The 23,444-nt window shown below is 46.1% G+C and overlaps 1 protein-coding gene and 1 non-coding gene across 3 annotated transcripts in view; both read left to right on the forward strand.

The window, feature by feature from the left end:
• Positions 1 to 1,533: 1,533 nt before the first annotated feature.
• trnar-ucu (transfer RNA arginine (anticodon UCU)) lies at positions 1,534 to 1,607 on the forward strand. The gene has a single exon. It is a non-coding gene; the product is annotated as a tRNA-Arg (tRNA).
• Positions 1,608 to 4,067: 2,460 nt separating this feature from the next.
• kirrel1a (kirre like nephrin family adhesion molecule 1a) overlaps positions 4,068 to 23,444 on the forward strand; it is a 34,554-nt gene continuing 15,177 nt past the window's right edge. Inside the window, exons 1-4 of one of the 2 annotated variants that reach the window (XM_071478033.1) lie at positions 4,068 to 4,310; positions 18,775 to 18,924; positions 23,023 to 23,172; positions 23,272 to 23,429. In XM_071478033.1, the coding sequence (XP_071334134.1) occupies positions 4,265 to 4,310; positions 18,775 to 18,924; positions 23,023 to 23,172; positions 23,272 to 23,429 (504 nt within the window). In that variant the 5' untranslated portion in view covers positions 4,068 to 4,264. The remainder of the gene's footprint in view (positions 4,311 to 18,774; positions 18,925 to 23,022; positions 23,173 to 23,271; positions 23,430 to 23,444) is intronic. The other variant, XM_071478034.1, reaches the window with a different exon arrangement.

Here is a 23,444-nt window from a genome sequence, read left to right on the forward strand (position 1 = left end):
AACTGATGAAGCCTCTTGGATGAGAGGTGAAACGTCTTCCTAGACAAATAACCAAGTCCAGTTGCTTTCGATTTAAACCTCCTTTGAGGTAAAGACTGGCAGATTTTCAGACACGTGATGCTTGCAGGATGCCTACTCAAACAGAGAAGTTTCTGAGATCTACACAGTGCTGACAGAGTGAAACTTCTTCGTATGCTCTATGACCAGACAGGGAAGTTTTGAAACTGTCATAAAATTGCTACATTTTGCGGGTTTGTAGTGACTTTTCCAAGAACAGTTTAACGGTTGCATTTCTGAAAATGCCTGAGATGCTACTTTCTGTCCTCAGCTTTTCTTTTTTTTTTCTGGGTTTGTGCATCTACTGTAATCTACATACAGTCATGTTACAGTAATATAAAACTCATATGGTGTCATTCTTCAAACAATTTTCTGAACCCACATTGTGGGTTAATTCAGTTCTTAATGGTCATATTTGATGCTTGCTGAGGGACACGGATGTTGTGTTTATTTACTGTCCAAACTTATTGGAATAGATCAATTAACTGTTTCTTTTAGGCTGCATTCGCGAGACAAATGCACTGGAAGACTAGAGGGATAAGAAGGTGGCTTTAGAAGTGGCGCTGTACATTATACATTTTACTGACCCAGCTAAAAAGTGTGGCATTGGACACACTGAACACCAGGAAGTATACAACTTCCTGACTTGCACATACTGTATGTGCTGCACGCTCGGTGCAAGCTGCACATGCACTAACTAAGCTGCACAGAAACATAAACCTGGCTTGTTCTACTTGAGTGTCCTTGACAAGAAAAGCATAAAGACAGTCAAGTTAGTGAAAGTGTCACACTGTGGTGAAGGGCCTGAGGCGGGAGGTGTGTAACTGGTTATCTGATGCAATCTTGGTGTAACCCCACAGTCGCTGGTATTACTCCGCACAGTGAGAGCCCTGCACCATCCTCATGACGGGTCTCCACTGACCTACATGTGAGAGAAATGTGGCGATGGCTCCACGACTTGATGTGTTTATAACAGGGATATCAAGCATCGTCCGCTGTTATTGGCTCAAAATGTGAGTTTATGAGAAGCCATAATTTAGTTTATAATCCCTTTTCATTTCAGTTCGTCGACTCACCCACATATAGCCGTATGAGTGGAGCAAATGTTTCACAATGAAAACGGGGAATGCAAAGCTCCGACACACACCGTATGAGCGGCTGGCGTCAAGCTAGCTCGATTAAAACAAGTTTCCTGGTCTTACAGTTTCAAAATCAAAGCCTCGACTGAGCGCGCATATCCGAGGCTTTTATTTTTTATATTCGAACTCGACACTTCCTGTCAGACGCCTGCTAACCTGATGCATCTCTGCGGCACCTCCCACCTCGGCGTGGAGCCACAGCGCCCTCTGGTGGTGGGTCCCGGCAGAGCCAACATGTCGGCTCAGACTGGTCCTGATGCTGCGGGGATGCAGAAAGCAGCGATATGAGAGGATGTGAAGTACGTAAACCGTGCCAGAGCAGGAAGATGCTGGCGCAGTCTCTGTGGCGCAATGGAATAGCGCGCTGGACTTCTAATCCAGAGGCTCCGGGTTCGAGTCCCGGCAGAGATGAGTCACTCTGCGTGCCGCACGGCAGACCTGCGATCCTTTTATCACCCGAACACACAAGTGATGTTTTGGTAGCGGCTTAAAACGTCATATTAGTCGATCCTTATTAATGTGGCAACAATGTGAGCCGGAGTGAACAAAAGCAAACACAGCTCCATCACCCTTCCTCTGCGCATGCTTTGAACAATTTGCTTTTTTCTGCTTAATTCAAACTAATGGTGAAAAACAATCTTGAGTATAGATTCAGTTAAGAATGTCGGTTCAGACCAAAACACATTTAGTCATTTGAGCATGCTTGTTCTGTAGTGATGGGCTCCTACTGTCTTACTGATGGGGCACAAATACAACATTTAACCTACTTTTTTTTTTCTTTATTTCACACATTTGTAAGTTCATTTTGCCTGCAGTCTGACTTTATACCTACTCCCACTATCTTTTGCACGACATTTTTGAAATCTTAATTCTGCTTTTTCAGCCACATCTCTCTCATCAGGAGTAATATGGGTTGATAGCAGCTCTAATAATTTTGCACATTATTTCCTAAATAAAAACCCTAAAGTTGACAGTGCTGTGAATGTATTTTTCTTCATGAGCATAATTTCATATATTACAATATTTGCACTTCATCTTAGAAAAAACATATCAAATTATTTAAATGTATGATTTATTAATTCCCCTCAAAATACTATATATTGCACAGTAATGAGTCTACTATTATAGGTTCACATATGAATGATCAGGCTACTTGTATTCTATGTATTGCAGCCTCTCCCGAAGGTTTCTGTCAGTAAAGGTGGACATAGTCCACATATGTGTTTGCAAATGAAAAGGTGAGTGTGTCAGACTGCAATAGTTCACATCCCTCATCAGGCTTACATCTGAATCCCGGTGCCAGTAGATATTTTGGGATCCTTGCTCCAGTTGTGGGGGTCGCTCTGGGTCGACGACACAGGGGGGCGCTCCAGCATCGGAGTAAGTCACTTTCCCCCGGCCTGAGACGGGGGGTGGGGTGGGGTGGGGGGGCTCACTGTGGAGACCTGCTGAGCTGTGACAGTCACAGCATCATGGGGAACCGTCCCTAGATTCAGTAGCCTATATTATGTGACGGGAATGAGGACGTTTCGTGTTTAATCATCGGTCCTGCGGTTCGATTCATCGGAGTGACATCACTGCTTCATCCCACTAAATACATATATATATATATATATCAATATATCAATATTATTATAGGGAGTATAATGCAGGCCTATAACTCCACAGCTCCTTACTTACAGTGCATAGTATCTCATATTTGACTTGATCTTGTAGCTCAGTGCGACTTGATATTACCTTGAATGTGTGTATGATTTCACTCCAACATTCCTGCAAGTTCCTGTCTGCAGTGTTCAGATGAGATGTGCAGCCTGCGCTCAGACGTTCCCTATGATATTCTTTGTATATAGATGTAGAGGTAAGTTGAGGCTGGCCTGTCTAAAATTACTTCATTACCTCATGTCCCAGTGGGAAGAGCAGAAACCAAGCAGTCTGACTGCAGCAAATGTGTCAAAATGATTATTCCTCTCTAAGCTGGTTTGTTCTTATTTTTTTATTTCATAATGGTTTTTTTTTGTTTGTTTTTTGCCGGTGGTGGAGTGTGCAGGATCCAGAGGGAGAGAAAAAAGGGGGCAGTGCTGTGGTGATGCTGACGTGAGAGAGAGAGAGAGAGAGAGTGAGAGAGAGAGAGAGAGAGAGAGAGAGAGGAATGCGCCGCTAATGAGAATATGACGTCAAGTCAGAGAGATTACAGCAGGCACCGGAAGTACAACGTGATCACATTGGGTGAACTTTTATTTTATTTGTCAGGGAGGTGTCAAAAAGAGCCTGTTCCAGTTGTTTAAGAACTTTCTTATTGTTTGAAGAGAAAAGATGGCAATGCAATAAGCGAATAGAAATAAAGGCTTCAATTTGTATTAGTCTATAATGAAATATATAATATGTAATTAGCCTGTTATGAATTATGAACATTCTTTTGCTGATTTCTACCAGACTTTTGGAAACCTGGAAGCATATTCTGCTAACATTATGAATCCCTCAGCGTCTCCAGAGAAAACCATGTGAATCAGGACAGTTTGTGGGTTATATTTCAGTCAACACAGATTACAGACTTTTGATTTTAAAGAAAAATATTCTTTATTCTTACAGAAAATGTGAATTCAGTATGAAAGTAACACTGACAAGAGCCACCACAGTCTCTGCAGTGTAAGAACAAACATATTTTTCAAATGAATACGACACACACTGATGACGTTATTACGCATTACTGACTGATTTCATTTGCACAAATGCAATTTATCTCCATCGACGTGTGACCGCCGTCTTTCATCTGCATTTTATTTTGAATACCCTGACCGGAAGTGTGCTGGGTCGTCGACGCTCGCTTTCTGCCTCGGTGCGGAGTAGAAAACGGCCCGTCGCCGAGGAGCGGAGGAGCGGAGGAGCGGAGAGCGGTGGGAAAAGCGGTGAAATGGTGTAAAAGCCGAACCAGGGGAGCGACGAGGAGCAGCGACGCAGCAGGATTATTGGTCTTTGTCCAATTATCGTGAAAGTCAGTGAACTCCCGCTTTTTGATGCTGTCCGCACGGAGGTTTGAGCCAATAACGGACTTATTGGTCGGCTGAACCATGCAGAGGCTGCTGCTCCTGAGTTTGCTGTTGAGTTTTCAAACTGGTAAGACTGCCTCTCTGCTTTCAGGCGCACAATGAACGGCCGCAGGTTTCCATATACAGCAGAGGCTGGGAAACACACCGCCGGTGATCTTCTGAGAAGTGTGTGTGTGTGTGTGTGTGTGTGTGTGTGTGTGTAGACATATAACATGTTTCATAGCATTCCCATATGAGCCGCAGCGGTGGATCACCTCAGGCGTGTGAGAGAGAGAGAGAGAGAGAGAGAGAGAGAGAGAGAGTGTGTGTGTGTGCGTGTCCGCACCGCAGCAATGGATCACCACACTTTTACCCCCCCCCCCCCCCCCCCCTTTATCATCATTTATGATCATTTATCCCACGCGCACGCGTGCTCTCGTCCAACTTGAACATGACCGGCGCGCGCGCGTGCACGGGCCTAAATGACCCCGTGCGTGTGGCGAGCCCACGGAGCGGCCCGTGGCGAGGCGCTGAGGACGTGACGGGAATGACAGTGATTGGCCGGCGCTGCTCGACATGCCGGCGGCGTGTCAGTCAGGGAGAGCTGCTCCCAGCCCCTGTAGTGATCCCGTAGTGAAAGGCAGCCTCTCTCTCTCTCTCTCTCTCCCTCCCTCTCTCTCACACACATCACCCCTCTTGTGCTCCTGTCCTGGTGTCCTACCTGAGTGCTTGACCATGTCCACCCCCCCCACTCTGCTGCCTTCCTCTGTGCATTTTCCACCGCACAGTGAGGCGTGTGCAGCAGCAGCAGCAGCAGCACCCATGCATGTGTTCCCCCTCCATACCTGTGGGGTGCCAGGTAGACTGTTGGCTTATGATAATCACAGCTGTAGCCGAGTTGCTAGGAGACAGGAGGCTGAAGGAGGAGGAGGAGGAGGAGAGGATGGTTGTAATTTCTCTAAGCTACCTGTTTGATCGAGGCATATCTGTGTGTTGTCGCGGCGTCACAGCCACACCAGACCTCCCTTTTTTTATTTGTTTTACCCCCCCCCCCCCCCCCCCCCCCCCCCCCCCCCCACCATTGTCTACCTTGGCTGACCGGGAGCGTGCACAGCTGGTTGCTGGCTGGCCAGTCGACCACTTCATCATAGGTAGGGGGCGTGTTCGGGGAAGGGAAGGTATAGAAAGGGATGATGTCACCGTGTCTGCCAGGCTTTGTATCGCTCAGCCTGGCTCGCCATGCTCAGCATCCACCCAAAGCGTGCTGCTGGGGGTTCACATGAACACTTCTACATGCAGTCAGGAGCAGAATCCTTCTCAGCCACATATCAGGCGCCCCATGAATCCACATGTGACACAATCTGGCAACCGTTGCAACACACAAACACACACACACATACACACACCCCTTGCTCTCTCTCCATCGGGACCCCTTGTCTCTGTCACATGCTGTTGCCCTGTTTGTCCACTCATAAACCGTTGGACACACGCACCTACAGATGTAGGCTACATAAACACACACACACACACACACACACACACACACACACACACACACACACAGACCAATTACATGTGTGAAGCCATGTGTCCCATTGTCTGCTGTAGCACTGTAACAATGGTATAATCCATTATTACTCCATGTTGGGCTCTCAAACACCAACATATTTGCTTTGCTGAAGACAAGATTTGCAGGCTCTAAATGGGGACGCGAGATTTAAATTAGTGTCATAGATGTAAGCTCTCAAATCTTGCACTGTGGCTTTTGCATTGGGCTCCGAAAACAGAAGAGCAGAAGGAATAATCCAGAGAGAGCTGAAGTGAATATCATCTCAAAAGAGATAACACTTATTGCAGGTTCAGGAGCGTTTTTCCTAAGAGCACGCACACCCTTATCTCTTCATTAGACTAGTAAAACAGTATTCCATGGCCTGCAATTTGCACACATGTAATTGCCTACTAGTGCTAATGATTGCATGGTTATTAGTCGAGCAGCTAATTAAAGCTGTGGTGAATCAGAATGTTTTGAAGTTATTTAGATTAAATGATGATGCAAGCTGCAACCAGGACGAACTATAGTGAATCTTTACCAGCAGCGCCACCGGAGTGATGGATTTAGTGTCCTGGCCTTGTATCTACATACCAACCTGGTAATAAGTCCCAAGCAGGCGCCACCATTAACGCAGCTGTTAAATGCTCCTGCATAATCAATCATTGCAAACACGCTCCTTTAACTTCCTAATGAGCAGGAGAGCCTTGAGGTCGGACTTGCAGCACTGCACCTACAGCCCAGACGGTGGTCTGAAATGCTGACTCGGACAAAGGCTCCAGTGCAGGTGTACCATTTGTCAGCCTCTGTCCTTTTGTGCGGACCGAGGCCGCGAGCTGCCACTGCTGCTGCTGCTGCTGCTGCTGCTGCTGCCGCCGCTGCTGCCCTTACTGTACGCTCTGAATCACAGCGCCGAGCCGTGAATCATAGACTTCAGACGGATTCCTGTGTTACGCTCGGCACAGGAAATATTCAGACGGCGGAGGAGTCAGACACATTCGAGGGGCTTTTACACCCAGAGAAGGAAGGGTTCCTCAGGGGTTGTTTGATCAGGGAAGCGGTGGTTCTACTACTGTAATGTTAATGACTCAAAGTAATAGTTCAAATAAAAAATGAAGAATTAGAAAAGCCTCATAAAGAATCCAGTTTGGTACTAAAACACTCTTGTTAAAACGGTTCTTGCCGGTAATCATCTGTGACATTTTCATCTAAGTAAATTCCAGTTTTTCTCCAGTTACTGAGTCATATACAACGACTGTTAGTACATGCAATCTTTTGCTTTTGCTGAGGGGGGGGATAAAAAAAAAGAAAAAAAAGCTGTCCTCTCTCACACTGCAAGTGATTTCTTTTATGTTCTCACAATAAATAAAAGAAGAACTGAGTAGTTAGCCTGAGCTAATCCCACATAGCCAGTCCTCTGTCTCATTAAGCTCATGCAGATCTGGGGGAATGTAACCTCTAAAGTTCATTAAAAAAGGATGTGGACACAGTGGGCTATAATAATTACTAAAACTGCTTGTTTCTGCTCAGATCATGGCTGGGAGAGATGATGTATGAGCAGTAGTAGCCGATAAAGAAAAAAAGGGCCACCTAGGGAAACTCAAAGTTGTAAGGATACTTCAATGGATCGCCGCTTATAGAGCTATTTATAGCGACGTGACGCTTTTTTCCCGACAGCGTTCTGCCATGGCTTCAAGGCTAACGAACCATTTTTGCGGTGCTATACTGAACCCTCGCTGGCTCAGGGTGTAGATCTGGGGTGACATATGTAGCGAGGCAGAAGTCTGTTTTTAATTTTGATCCCAGCCAGCCAGCGAGCGAGCGAGCGAGCGAGCTATGACTCCAGTAGGAGCATCCTACCGTTAATATGCGAATTCGGGTCATGGTTTTTACGGGATCTGAATGAAGCCTATTTACCGAAAAGCATCTCTAATTGACATCAGCCACTGAAAGCAATCACTGAACCAGCTGTAAAGCTCAATCTGGGAATGGAGCCCATAATGTTATAATGTACATCCACGCCTGTTGTTCCCCATTGGGTTCCGTTCAGTCAACAAATTCTTGGCATTTCTGTCCCGGCGGGTGTTTGTCAATGTGTGACATGTTGATTGCTTCTCTCAGTTGATATGTTTGTTTAAGGGCATTCCTCTGGACACGAGTGTCCTATAATGCTTTTTGAAGTGGTGCTTGGGAGAACAAAGAGGCTCCCATGCACGCTCTCAGATGATCCAGTAAAAGAACCTGATACACTGCAGACGTATTTAGTGGGATAATTCGTTAGCAAACTTGTGGTCAGAGATAAATTCAATCAAAAGTCTACATGTTTCCTTTGAGCAGCCTCAGCGGCTATGTTGTGAATGTTTCTCATGTGAAGCCCCAGGATTTAAAGGCCCATAATCTGATTGTGCTTGACAGGCCGGGGGCATCCAAGTTATAAAAAGAAAAATGAAAAAAAAAACAAACAAAAAAACCAAAAAAAACTTCCCCTTAAAAACGTTTCTTTATGCAGAGTCCCCTGAGCAAGAGAGCAACATTTTATCACATCTGACTGAATCTATTGGCCTTGTTTTCCCAAATTGTGTGGCCACATTCTGCAGCGAGGACCAATTTGGGGTGATGGAGGGGGGAGGGGGGGGCAGGTTACACAAAAAGTTGTTTGGAGGAGAGATGGAAGGGGAGGGACAAAGAGGGGGCAGTCTCGTGGGCAGGTGGGTGAAGCCTGATCAAGAGTGATTAGACTTTTTTTTTTTTTGGTTTGTTTAAGAGATGGTGAGGTGGTGGGGGTGGGGGAGGGAGGGTGGTGGTGGTGGGGGGTATTGTCGTGCGGGGAAGAGGGTGTGCTGGATGAAAAGAAAAGCGAGCCGGGAGAGGGGAAGAGAGAGGGGACGAGGACGGAGGAGGAGGAGGAGGAGTGGTCGGGAGGCCAGCGGCAGAGAGAAAGGGACTATTACTCAGGCCTGACTGCTCCCTCAGTGGGGACGGTGAAGCTGCTCATTCAGACAGAATATGGTCGAGGCCGGTTCAAAGGCTACATTTGCGCTGGAATCGGGAGTGATTGAACCCACATCTGAGGTGCCAGCTGAGCTCTTCCCCCGCCCCGTCCCCGCTGAGGTTAATTGGCATTAATCGGAGTTAGCTGTTAACTTTCTTTTTCGTTTCTTTGCCTCTCGCTCTCGCAACATGAGCCTCTCTCTGCTTAGCAAAGTTCATTCCTTCTCTCTCTCTTTCTGTCCCCTCCTGGACTTCTTCTTTCTTTTTTTCCTTTTTTTTCTCTCCTTCTTCTCCTCCTCCCCCCACCATTACTTCTCCTTCTCTTTCCATCTACCCCTTTCTGTCTCTCTCTCTCTCTCTCTCTCTCTCTCTCTTGCTCTCTAATAAGTTCCAGATGTGGTTCTTGCATTCCTCTGGTCGGTGGAGAGAGAAAGAGGGGAGAGGAAGGGGGAGGGGGGTGGTGGTGGTGGTGGTATGAGTTGGGGGGGAGGCGGTGGGGGAGGGGACAGGAGGAGAAGCACATGAATTAAAACAGGGAACGCATGATGAGGAAGAGGAGCCCGTGTACTGTAACACACACACACACACACACTGGAAAACATGCACAGCAGAGGGAGGGAGAAAGGATGCATTGGCGCGTGTGTGTGTGTATGTGTTGGGGGGGGGGGGTGTCGGTCCTGTAACCTCAAAAGTTTTGGGACATTCTCCTCCTTCTCTTCCCCCCACCCCCACCCCCCCTCCTCTCCTCTCCCTCCTCACCCCCTCCCTCCGCAGGAATGTGGCTGACGCTGATGATGTCACTTCATTTCTCCGCTCTCCCAGTTTCTGCTCCTCAACAGGGACAGGGCCGAGAGAGAGAGAGAGAGAGGGATGGGGGCTAGAGAGAGAAAGATTCGACTTTCTCCATCCATCTTCCTTTTACAATAACAACATTAGGGTCAGCCGTCTAACTAAATCGGTTACCACAGCACCGCATTGCTCGCCGTCTCCTCGTCATGTAATATAACAGCCTGCGGCCCCGATTGTAATGACTGAGCAATCTCTGGGTAGTAATGATCATCAATGGCTTTGAAGTCCAGTCATTAAAACAATGTTGTGCAGATGCATTATTTTTGTCAGAGATCCCCACTGCCAGCTCAATGCTATACCCTCGAGGCTACATTTACCTTAACCCAGTTTACCCATGTTCCTAGATTCAGATTAGATTGATTTAATTCACATTACAGGAAGTTCATCTCGAGATGATGGGAGATACGCTTACATGGCCAAAAAGTTGTAGTGGGCATTAAATCTGCTGCAGCAACAGCCTCCATTCTTCAGGGAAGGTTTTCCACAAAACTTTGGAACCTGGTTCTAGGGATTTGCTCCTGTCCATGTTGGGTGATAGGACCTGGCATTCCAGTTCATCCCAAAGGTGTTAAATGGGGTAGAGGTCAGGGCTCTGTGGGAAGCCATTTAAAAAAAAAAAAACCTAGCTTTGTGCACAGGGGCATTGACAGGATGAAACAGGGAAGAGCCTTCTCCAACCTGTTGCCATCAAAGTTGGAAGCACAACATTGGTTAAAATAGAGGTCAAACTGTGAACATATCATGTAAGGTTTGTCATGTTAGGGTATTTTAGGTGTCAAATGCAAAGAAAAAGAACACTTTGCACATCTTTTTAGTGAGGCAGCTGCATAGGAATCAACATGAAGCCAACACGAAAGTGCTAGAAAGTACAGCTCCTCAAATGAGCACTTGAGTCTGGCTCCAACAGTGAGTCCATCCCCATAGACCCCATGTTAAAATGTCCAACTACAGCAGAAATAAACATGTTTACAGCCTGGTACAAAAAATGGTTTTGGTCTCAAGTTAATTTCCCCCGTTATGACAAGTGTACAAGGGGGGGGGTGGAGTTTTATATAACTCAGCTGTGACTGCTTGGAGTGACAGGTGGGTGAGTATATGCTTGCACTAAACCTCTTCACACCACCTCTTTGCCCATTTTTGGATTAGCCGGCAGTTAGGCTGAGTCAGGCACTGCCAAGATGGCGATGGCGGAGCAGCCCACTCTGAGCCTCAAAGCCGCTGTTCAGAAACCATCACGGAGGCTACCTCCATCTTTATCTACAGTCTATCTGGCACACCGTCTAACAACGTTTCGGTGTGAGACCTTCATCAGGCAAATGGGTTTTAACTATAAGGAGTCATCTTAAAGAGGAGTGGCTGTGAGGCGGCAACCAATCACATCACCCCAGGTCCAATAGGAAGTGACAATTATCAAACATCAATTCATTATGTAACAGTTTTGCAATATCATACAAAGGGGTAGAAGATTAGAGACTCTATATAGCGACAAATAAGTGTGCTCTTAAATTTTTCTTTACATTGAATAAATATACATACAAAGATCCATTCCCACATGCTACAGGTTGCCTGTAGAACCCTATACGGATTAATACATTTTATAAAAAACTGTGGTAAACATAATAAATTGGACAAAACAAATATATACTATATATATATCTAATGCTGTCCAAATAATTTAAAGCGCTCAGCCCAGCTTTATCACTGCTCTCTAGTTTTTTAGTGTGTTTTCTGTCAACAAAGACGCCTCCTCTTCAAAGTGACAGGATGCACTCGTGGTGATGTTAGCGAGGGGCTCTGCATGAATATTACCTCACTCTCGGAGGTCAAGGCCCCGGGCTTTTATTGGATGCTTTGTGACAGATGACATTGCAAGAAGCTACAGTACATACCAATAAAATTAGATTGCACTGGATTGAATTAAAGCAGACCTTGGAGGAGGTGATTTATCGACGGGACGCTGCTTGTAAAATAGTCCTGCTGGATTCCATCACTGTGCCGTACTGTAACGCGAGGACCTTCTGAAAGCTGTCACAGCTGATGGCGTGGGTGTGCACTTGCTAGATCACGTGGCTTTTTTTTGGAGGCAGAGTGGCTTGAGGAATGGGTCGCTGCCCAAAATCAATGGGGAACCACTGCTGTGAATTATTGATTCATTATGATATCGATTGTGCCAGTTGAATTCAGCGGCGACCCCTGTGCTACAAGCTACACAGCGCACTAACTGCGGAGCCGCGGCTTGATATATATGTTGTTGAAGCTTATCCAGAGGACAGCTATTGTTAGTTCTGGTCACCCCTGGTTACAGCGGAATATTCTTTGTCAGCCGCTCGGCACGTTGGCTGCACAAAGACTCGTGGATTACCAGCGACAGACCGGCTTTCCAGCGCTTCAGCATATTCATGTGCCCGTAATGTGTCACATACCTCGTCCATGAATTATCATATTACCCACCACTGATCCTGGGGGTTGCCATGGCCACTGTGTCTATCATTGTGTCAGTGGTCCTCACTGGCTGTAGCCATGGTAACAATGTCTGTAACAGGTTTGGTACAAATAAAGCTCTTCAGATGTGAAATGTGTGTATGAAAGGAACCCTGGAGAATGAAAGGGTGGCACACACGCGCACACACACACACACAAAAACACACACACACGCACACACATGCACACACACTGTCTGCACAAACTCACATTCACAGAAAATTGGTGCGCACACCTTCACAGGAGCATGTGCACTCTCAAAATGGACAAAGCACGGCACTAATTTTCCTCCTGCCATTTCCAAATAAACCTGTTTCCACAGCAACCATTTTGGTAGTAATGGAGAGAGGGAAACAGGAGGGAGGACTGATGGAGGGAGAGAGAAGCTGCACGCTTGAAGGTGGAAAGGTAGCCCTAGAAGGGAATAAGGCGCTAGGTGGGGAGGAGGAGGAGGAGTGATCATTTCTAAGTAGATTCCTGCCAGACAAAGGGAAGTGAATAGGGAATGAGGAGGGGGCAAGGCCACAAAAGAGAGGAAGAAAGAGAGAGGTCGCTGACTGCTAGTAAGGGGGGGGGGCGGCAAGGTAAGATGACAGAGGAAGGGAGCGAGCAGGCAGACAATGCGGCAAACAAAGGAAGGAGTCTCGGAGTCTTACTCTCCCTGGCTCTCTCTCCCCTCGGCCCTAATCTTCCCTCCGCTCCGTCCCCACCTCCAGGAGTCACCTTTGTGTTTGACTGACACGGTGTCAGCAGGCTCAGCGGGTCGCCTCCTTTCACTCCCCGCTCTTGCTCCATCTATGTCTCTCGCTTGTTCCTATAGCGCCGTCACCATGGCGACAAGTTATTATGGCCATCCTGCCAGGCGGCCATGTTGTCGAGAGGAGATGGGCACAGGTGCTAGAGTTCCCACGGCCAGATAAATACATGGAGAGACTGCGTGTAGTTCGTGGATACTTTGTAAAGCTGAATTGACTGGTGGATTTGTTGATTAGTCAGCTGACAGATTTTCACTTTTGATAACTGGATAATTGTTGAAATCCTTTGTCAAGCAAAAAAATGCAGTTTCTGCTTCCAGCTTTTCAAACATGAGGGTTTCATGTTATTGTAAACTGGAATTTCTACAAAATAATCTACTTATTGATCCTGATGAGCTTTTTCCACTATTTACTAACATTTTATAGACATAGTGGACCTGAATTAATGGTGAAATAATCATTACTTACAGCTGTGCATACATTATAAACAGCATATGATAAACCGTGCATCCATGCAAATATAGAATGCATTTCTGTAGCGCATTAAAACCAGATATCTCCAAGTCAGACACAAAAGGCCTCGTCTGTGTGTGGAGTAAGTTTTCTGAATTAAAAGGGAACATTTAAAGAGACAGCTGCACTAGTTAAGTCCAAACACTCTCATGCACATCCTGACAAGGGATGCACGGACAGATGTGTCAGTGCACAGACTGACTGATGGATTGACAGCCAGATGTATGTACAGTCATATAGAGCAGACAGGGGGAGAGTGAGTCAGTGCCGCATGACTCCTATGGCTGCAACTTTGTCCCGAAACAATGATGTCATCCTCCTTCCATCACACTTCACAGTTCTGTATGTGTGTGTGTGTGTGTGTGGACCTAGCCGGCTCTTTGTTCTCCTCTTCCTGCATCTCATTTTCAGGCAGCCCCTCCATAACACCGACACATCGGCCACACGCGGCGGCGATATGGAATTAGACAGATAACAAAATCAATTTGGAGCGGATTGGCTAACAGTGAGGAGAGTGGGGGTGAAAGAGGGAGAAATAATGAGAGACCAGTGTGGCCGCCGGACTATTAATTGGATAGGTGGAGGGAGGATGAGGTCATTGAAAAATGTTTTTTTTTTTTCTGAAAAATGGGTGTACCGAGCACAAGGGAGGGTTTCATCAGACACACAGATGCACATACGCTCGCAGACATGCTCGTACAGAAAAACTTTTTTTGGGCAGTTACTTTACACGTCAGCTGTTGCTATGGTGACGCAAGTCCGTGATCCAGCTGAAGCGCAGGATTGGCTGGAGAGGAGCAAAGGAGAGGAAGGCAGGAGTGGGGGGGGCTTTGTTGGAGGGGTACAGAGGGGTATGGGGAGGGGGCCAGACACAAAGATAATTAGATCGATGCATAACAATCCATACAAATGGCATTTTATTTAATAGCATCTGATGCAATGAGGCTGAATGCCACCAGTGAACCTTTTCCCAGAACCCCCTATTGCATGGCATCACTTCCATCCTTGTCTCCTGCCCCATCCAGAGAGGCGAGGCAAGCCTGCGTTTCAGTGCTGGAAAGCAAGCGTTGACATTCACCACCAAACAGCAGGGCGTGTGGCAAATTAAGGAATACAGGGCATACGAGCAGCACGCCTGCTAAAAATAGCCCAAACATCTTTGCGTGCATATACCCTTTCAGTAATTCTCAGCAACAAATTGACGGTTCATTACCTTGCTATTAAAACACCATGGCATGGTGCGAGAGGTGCTCTCGGGCTAAATTGCCGTGGTGGTTCACACTACGGCGGCGTGTGGCCATGCTTTTGGTGAGTCACCCGGCGAGGCAGTGCGTGCCTTGCCTTTGGCTTTGTGTCTGCTTTGACAAGCCGAGGTTGGTGTCACACTGTCTGCAGGGGCTGTTGTCCTCGGCCCCTCAGATTAATCCTAATCCCTTTCCAAACTTTGGCTGGGGTTGTATTTAATCCTAGACTAAACTGAGACCCATCCCACTGGAGATGGGGATGCTCGGTTGAGTCCGAGTCGTGGTGTAATCCATGTTCAGGAAACCGCCTCTATGTGTCGATTATATGTTTGGGGTTTAGGCTGGTCGTGTTTGTGTGTGTGTTGACAGGAAATGGTTAGCCCATGTGGTGAGGGTTGGGTCATCCGTGCTGCCTGTTTTTTTATTTATTTATTTTCTTTTGGTGTGTGTGTGTGTTTCCCTGTGCACATGGTCATGGTCACAGCTCTTTGTGACCGTGGTCTTTGTGTGGACAGGCTGCTTGGAGTCTCCTGGTGGTATCTTGGGGATCAGTGACTCAAGGAAATCAGGACACACTCTAAATTTGTCACTGCAGCATAACCCACATAATGAAAGAATACAAGCTCCCTAGCATACACTCTTCTGATTTGCCTTTGCTCTGGCTGCTCTCTAGCTTGTAGATTTCCTTGTTTGAACACAGACACACACAGACACGAGCGCATACGCCCGTGTTGACAAGTGGTAACTGGGTAATATGGAAATCAGAAGGCGACGAGCACATGTTTAAATGAGTCAGTGTTTTCAGTCCTCAGCCTTTTGCATGGGTGTTTTCTCCACAGATTGTGTAGCCTCCACTCAGGAGTATTCAGCTTGGATTATGTTTGTGGTTTGCTGAGGCAGTTGAGGGAATACCTCCAGCTAGCATATCTGAGGTGGTGGAGGAAAGGATTTGCTTGCCCTCAGGCTACTGTCGAGGTTGCGGGGTAGTTTAAACCCAGCTAAACTCTCTTTACACCCATGTATATCTGAGAAAAGGCTCTTCATGCTTTTTAAGATGCTATAAATCCACGCTGTATGTTCCAGTAATTAACATTACACAAATGCAAGTTTTATATCAAATTAGGCTGCATTCAGGAAATCAGGGGGGGGGGGGGCATAGACTCTGTCGAGAATTTTTTATAATGACAGTTTTTCCAAAATATCTTGTCAATCATACATTCTCCAACTCAATTAGCACTTCATGAAAGGGAACACTCATAATAACAAACCCACAGAGAATTACCACCCGACTCTGGAGGCCCTCTGGATTTGCTGAATGTCTAAATACGCAACTGCTCGCTAACATGTTAAGCCTTAAAGTCTTCAAATTGATAACATGTCAGTGTTGTGTTTACATCTTGTTTCCGCTGCCTGCGAGGGGCCAAAACACAAGTTATTGCAGGTTTACGCCTTGCAAACATTTAAAACTAATCAAATGAAGTTTGGGATTAATGTTTGAACAAAAGAGGTCACTTTGGTCTCTGACTGTTGACTTCATTTGAAGCTTGAAGTTTAAGTTGGGGGTGGGAGCAGCAAACAGGGTAATAGAATTCAGACATAGCCCCTGCTGTGAATCTTCAGTGTTTCTCCACATCATTTAATGTGTCTGACTTCATAAGCAACAATGAAATTTCAAGATTAGAAAAAACATATTTAAGTTTTATTTATGACATAATATTTATCTAGAATTGGACACAAAACTCAGTGTATGGAAGTACACAACGTTAACTTTTTCCAGCTGAGCCCCTTCGACAGACTGCTAACAGGAGCACAAAGAAAAAAAGGAAATGCTGATTTTTTTTTTTTGGTACACATAGGACAACATTGCTCATAGCCAGAGGATGATTGGAGAGAATTAATGTCCTCATCATTTTCAAAGTCAAATAAACTAATCTGATCTTAAATCCTACTGTTAGAAATATATACAATAGACAATTCATTCCTAGAAAAAAGTTGCTCGAGAAGTCTCTTATTTTCCTGCATGCAGTCAGCTTCTTGTAGCCGCTGGACGAATCATATAACTTTAACTTTAAGCTAATGAGAAAACATGCACTCCTTTGTGGTGCCTGTTCACAGTGTCCGCAGTTGAAGGCTTTGTGACTCATCTGACATGATTTTACCTCCCAACTTTTCATAGCCAGTCATCCTTGCTATGTTGTTTGCTTTGTTTATCTCAATTCAGTAATCCGGTTAATTCGGGCATTCCTCAGGGAACAAATTAAGGGCCTCTATTGTTTTTTTTTCTTTTTTTTGGTGGTTCATTGCTGAATTATTCTAGGTATGCATGCTGCAAAGCTCCATCTGCATCTAATTCCCTTTTTACCAACTCCTCTAACTTCAGAATATTAATGTCAGAAGCCATTGTTGGGATTGCTATGGAAATCTTTTTGCATGACTGGGTTCTTTTGTGTTATCGGGCATATTGTACCTCTGCAAATCACACCAAATCTAACATGATAGGGGGAGAGTGCACGTCTGTGTGTACGAAAGGGAGGGGAAACGTGAGAGATAGCGACTGAGGGTCACGGCGGGGAGATGGGAGGTGGGGTGCAGAGGCATATGGCAGTTGTTAAAAAAAAAAAGAAAAAAAAAGTGAGAGATGGGAACCTTCAGAGGAGTGCTGGAGGGCTCTGAGGGAGAAGTGTAAGGGAATGAGGGAGGGAAGGGTGAGGGGAAAAACAAGTGATAAAAAAGTGGAGAGGACAAGTGAGAAGGAGAGATGTAAGTGGTAGGAGGTGAAGAAAGGGGAGTGAGGGAAAAAGTGAGAGAAGAAAGAGACGGGTGAACAGGGGAATGAAAAAGAGAGGGAGAGAGAAAGTGCTGGAGGGCTGATATTTAATGTGATAAATGAGTTGTGACAGTCCGCCTCTAACCCCCTTCCAACCAGCGAGGAGGAGGAACACAGAAATAGAAAGCATTATGGGTAAAAGGACATATACAGCATTATATATGTATATAGAAAGAAGGAGGCATGTCCATACTGTGGGGCGAGGGAGAGGTAGAGGAAAATCAGTGCCGGCAAGAGGACATTCATAGACAGCATTATAGATGTACAAAGTGAAAGAGGCGAGTGGGGATGCATACATATGGAGGGATCAGCAGAGAGTGAAGGAAAGCAATTTGGGTAAAGGACATACAACATTATAGAGAGAGAACAGAGGGAGGCCGAGGAGGAGGAGGGTGGATGGGTTGGGGGGGGTAGAATGCAGCATTGGGTTAATGGTCTACTGTACGATATTCTTCGAAATAACAAGTGGGAGAGAGGAGAGAAATGAGAGCGAGAGACAGAGTGGAAAGAATGAAATTTTAAAGGGAGATGTAAATCCTCCACAGTGATTGCCTCTCTTCTATTATATGAGTGTCATGTCTTCAAGGGACAGCTAATTACAACTTGTCATCATACAGTGTGGAACAATAGCAGAGGCTTGTTGTGTTTTTGTTTTTTTTTCTCCTTTATATTCAGTATTCAGACAGTTGGTCGGTGGGCCAGCACGGCGCTGGGCTATCTGCTGTGGCAGTGGACCACAGACTGGAGGGAGAGAGTCTGAGAGACAATGACAGCCACTGTAGTTTGGGTTGGGGAGTGGAGGCCTGGGAGATGACTCATAGGGAGGAATGAAGAAGGGGAGAAACAAGAGGGACGAGAGGAGAGGGAGGGACGGAGAGTTTTGAAGAAATAAAAGTCAGGAGCGAGAAGAAACGGGGCGTGTGAGACCCTATGGCTGAAGTTGTGTGTTTGATCTCCCAGCTCCTCTCTCCTGAGTCAGCACTAACCGCCTCTTCCTCCTCATTCTTTCTCTTTCTTCTTCTCTCACTCCGTTCTGATTTCCTCCTCTTTGACACCTCTGCCTTTCCGTGCCGTTCTCCTCTCTGCTCCTCGCCGCTCGGCTTAATGGCCGCAAGCCATTGTGTGATCAAAGGTGGCAATTGTGGCGTTCCACTGCTGCTGGGGGAGCAGAGTTTCTAATCAATTAACCATAAAACCAAAGATACAGTAACATGCTATAGCCGTGGTTGAAGTGATTTTTTTTTTTCTTCTTTTTTTTTTTTTTTTTTTACACAGTGAAAATGAAAAAGTCCCTAACTTATCCTTGTCTCTATTTCCCAATCCCCTCTCCTCTGTCTCTGCAGTGTGGACAGCGAGGTTCTCTCAGGAGCCAGCAGACCAGTCGGTGGTGCGGGGCCAGACGGTGATCCTGTCCTGTGTTGTCTTCAACTACTCGGGCATTGTTCAGTGGACCAAAGATGGCCTGGCTCTGGGCATCGGAGAGGACCTGCAGGGTGAGGCATCATAGAGCCTCCTCAGGCTCCCTCCAGTGACTAAGATGGGTCATTCAGAGCTGACTGTGATATCTTTGGATGGGAGCAGCTGATAGGCAAAATTTTATCCTGCACGTTTAAATCTGGGAGAATTTTTTATTTTTTATTTTTGCAAATGTGTTGAGTTCTTTGTGGTGCCATTTACCCATTTAACTTGTTCTACAGTACCACAGTGGGAGGATGTGTATATATGAAGCCTGTCTTATGCTAGGTACAGTGGGGCTTTGAGCTAAATGCTAACCTAGGCTGTCACCCTAACCCCATGTGCTGTGATTGTGATTGCAAAAAGTGACAGATAAATGAAACGAATACATGCAAACCAAACCAAACCTCCTGAAAAATACTGTTAAAATAAATAAAACCACCAGATTCACAAGGTCCCGATTTGATTCGAGGTATTTCAGCAACAATAACCAGTGTTGCTTGGATATGAATGAGATTCTCAGCGATTGTACCTCTAAGCTGGTGCATTATTAAAAAATATTAATTTATATTATGAATGGAGCCCAAAGCAGTTCCATTAATGCACTTTCTGTTCAACATGAGCAACAGTTTAGATACACGTAATAGGCAGCTAAGTAGTGTGTGTTGCTAACGTACCCCAGTGCAGCAGCTACACTGTGTATCAACAGGTACATACAGCATCTGTCGGCTTCCCCTTGCACATCTTGCATATGGCTTTGCTTCTGTCCAGCTCGTTGCCGTCTCCATAGTTTTTAAATACAAAATGCAACCACACATCTGCATGTAGACGTCAGTGGAGCCATGTTTTTGTCACTTGACCAGATTTTGCTGTGGTCACCCGAGACTAACGGGTTTACAGCTCCACACGTCCACAAGAGACTGTAAAAAGCGTAGATTAAAAAAATCGATCTGGGGATTTTATGAATCGATACTGGATTGAAATGATTTTTCTAACCCAGCTGTAATGCTGAAGTTCATGTGGCAGGGCTCTGCTGGTACGTGGAAACCACTGGTTTAGATTTGCAATATGGCCAAGTACAATATCCAAATCGCAGGAGCTGTAGTTTTTTTGATAAAGGTATAATATGTCACAACATTGTTGCACATTATTAGCACCATAAGTGTTGTGGTGCTACAGAGATGCCCCGGCCTACAAATCATATTCTCCAGACATACAGTAAAGGAACGAGATAGAGTCTAGTCGAAGCTGAGAAGCTGGAATGAACCTCTGTAAGGCCATGACCTTTTTCCTTGCATTGCAGATTTGCTAGACTTTGCATTTCCACTGGCCAACATTTGACCTACAGTACAACAAAAACATCTTTCTATCAGCAGATAATTTTGCAAAGAGGTTTTTACTGAGACAGAGCTAACTGTGCTCTTTCTTGCATTACTGGTGTGGAATTTGGTTTTCCCCAAATGCCAACAAAGCAGAACTCTTGCAGCTTTTTTGAATGATACACACTCACTGTCATAATACATTAGCCACTGTTGTGGCTAATGTATTATGACAATATATATATATATATATACACACACACACATATATATATATATATATTTTTTTTTTTGCTGCTGATTGTTTTAGTTACAGCTGGATTGAGCCAACGGAGCCTTTTTCCCAGGAGATGATAGAGGCTGTCATGCTACTGAAAGACAGCTTAACTACTGCTGCAGCCCTCCCATCACATCACACTGTGACACGCTGTGCACTTCTTTAGGTTGATGTTAAATTTGGCTACTTTCTGCACGTGTCCTCTAAATGCTTGATGGGAAATTCTGCGCTCTCTCGGGGACATTTTACAGACTGACAACTTGGCTTGAGGAGCATCACATCATCACCTTTGTCACACAAGCAGTGGGTGATACTGATTGGCTAAGATCTGATTTTTATTGAAAGGCAGATTCGTCAGCTAATATATGGCCCTCAGCCCCCTGTGTGTCCTCCTCCTCTCTCGTCCCGTGTGATGAAATCTCGAGTTTGATTTATTAAGTCTGCCGCTTTTCCGTCTGTCAGCGACAGCAACAAGACAACAGCTTCTCTGACTTTGACAAAACTTGGGGGAATGATGCATCTCATCGCTGTGCTGCAGCATTTTCAGAATTGCACTGATTAGCCCAAAGGGGACGGTGCAATCACCGGTCAAAACAAGTAGGCATATTTTTGAATGATTTGTGTAGAGGGAGACTGCATCATCTGTGACATGCTGCTGCCTTGTATTTGTTCTTATTGTTTCCCCCAGACTTTCTGTTTTTGTTTAATTTCCTTTCTCATTCCTCTGCTTCCTCTGGCACTTATGATTTTGGATTTATTTCTTAGTTCCTCCTCTCCCCTCCTCTCCTCTCCCCTCATCTTCTTGTTTCCCCTCCTCTCCCCTCCTCTCCTCTCCCCTCGTCTTCTTGTTTCCTCTCCCCTCCTCTCCTCTCCTCTCCCCTCATCTTCTTGTTTCCTCTCCCCTCCTCTCCTCTCCTCTCCCCTCGTCTTCTTGTTTCCTCTCCTCTCCTCTCCTCTCCTCTCCTCTCCTCTCCTCTCCTCTTCTCTCCTTGTTTCCTCTCCTCTCCTCTGCTCTTCTTTTGTCCTCTCCTCTTCTTGTTTCCTCTCCTCTCCTCTCCTCTCCTCTCCTCTCCTCCTCTTGTTTCCTTTCCTCTTCTCTTGTCTTCTTTTTCCCTCTCCTCTCCTTTCCTTATCTCCTCTCCTCTCCTCCCCTCCTAGTTTCCTCTCCTCTGTTCTTCTTGTCTCCTCTCCTGTCCTCTCTTCTTGTCTTCTTGTCTCCTCTCTTCTCCTTTCTTCTTGTCTTCTTGCCTCCTCTCTCCTCTCCTCTCCTCTCCTCCCCTCTGTCTGTCATGCTACTCCTTTGTGACCTCATCTGAGATCCCTCGTTTCCCTCTCTCCCTCTTGCTCTCCTCCTCTCTTGTACCTCTGTTGTACTGAGCCCTCTCTACTATTCTTACTATTCTTCATTTAACTTCTCTACCTTGTCTCTCTCTCTCTCTCTCTCTCTCTCATCTCTTCATCTCTCAGTTCAGGCTCTCCTCTCTCTGTCAGCCCTTCTCTCCCTCCTCTCCCTCTCCTTCTCCCTGTCCTCGTCTGTTCCCTCTGCCTTCCTTCTGTCTCCCCCTCTCCTCTTTTAATCATATTGTTACTGTAATGGTCCAGTGCTTCAAGCCAAAGCTTTTAAATAAAAACATGTGAATGAACACTGGCCGCTTCATGCACACATACACTCAGTGGGTGGGTGTGTGTGTGTTTGTGTGTGAGGCTCTGTCCCTCTGCCCCCCCCCTTCTCTGGGCTTTTCATACGCTTTCTCGCTCTCCACATTTCACATGCAAATGCACGCATATACTGGGGCATACGCACACGCATGCACACATGCATGCAGAAACAAGGACACACAAGGTTAGGCGAGCGGCAGAGCTCCCTGCACATGGAAACAACAGCGGAGAATTTCACATGCGATCTACGTCTGGGCAGCAAACATGAATTCTGCACCACGGACCGGAGTCGAGTTGAGTCCTCTAAAACGTTGTTGTCATAATGCATTCATCTTTTTCCCCCTGCTGGTGAAGGAGAGCGTGGGTGCCACCTAATGGTGAGAATGCACAGCAGTGACACAGCTGGGCTGTGTGGTGGATGGGGGAAGGGAAAGGGAGGACTGGAGAAGCTGTGTCTGTGTGTGTGTGTGTGTGTGTGTGTGCGCATGTGAATGTGTATGTTTGGTCATGTGTTGGTGTTTGTGTGCGTCTGTCGCATCATGTGGCCCCGCGGCTCTCCGGTGTCATTTACGCTGATGAAGAAAAAGTCAGATCTGGTGTTTTCTTATCAGCATGAACTGCAACAAGCTGCGTGGTGTTGCAGCGTGTGATGAATTATCAGTTTGTATTTGAAGCTCTAGTGACAAAAATTCACTTCAGTCCAGCATTAGCACAGAGTAGGAGACAGTGGGAGAAAGTAAAGTATCCTAATAATAATGTTCATTTGAATTGTTAAAAAAAAAAACCCACACAACTCAGATATAAAATTGAAAAGCTCATGTTTGTGCCCCCTTAAAGGTGTTGTTATAATTTAATCTGCTGTGTGTGTCTGTGTGTCCCAGCCTGGCCCAGGTACCGTGTGTTGAGTGTGCAGGAGTTAGGCCAGTTCAACCTGGAGATCCTGTCAGCTGATCTGTCTGATGACTCCCTGTACGAGTGCCAGGCCCCCGATGCCGCGCTGAGGTCCAGGAGGGCCAAACTCACCGTCCTCAGTATGTTTTTGTGTGTGTGTGTGTTAGTGTGTGTGTGTGTGACTACTGTATGTGAGCCGGCATCTGTGTCTCTAACACTGCCCTGCTCTCCTGCTCCAGTCCCCCCAGATGACCCGGTGATTGATGGGGGTCCGGAGGTGCTGCTGAACGCGGGGGAGTCCTACAACCTCAGCTGTGTGTCCCGAGGGGCCAAACCGCCGTCTATGATCGAGTGGCTTAAAGACGGTCTGCCTGTGGAGGGGGCTGCCAGCACCACTGTACGTCTAAGCCAC

This window comes from Trachinotus anak, unplaced genomic scaffold, assembly GCF_046630095.1.
Source record: "Trachinotus anak isolate AG129_WGS33_773 ecotype Australia unplaced genomic scaffold, CSIRO_AGI_Tana_v1 ptg000005l, whole genome shotgun sequence".
NCBI classification, from domain to species: Eukaryota; Metazoa; Chordata; class Actinopteri; order Carangiformes; family Carangidae; genus Trachinotus; species Trachinotus anak.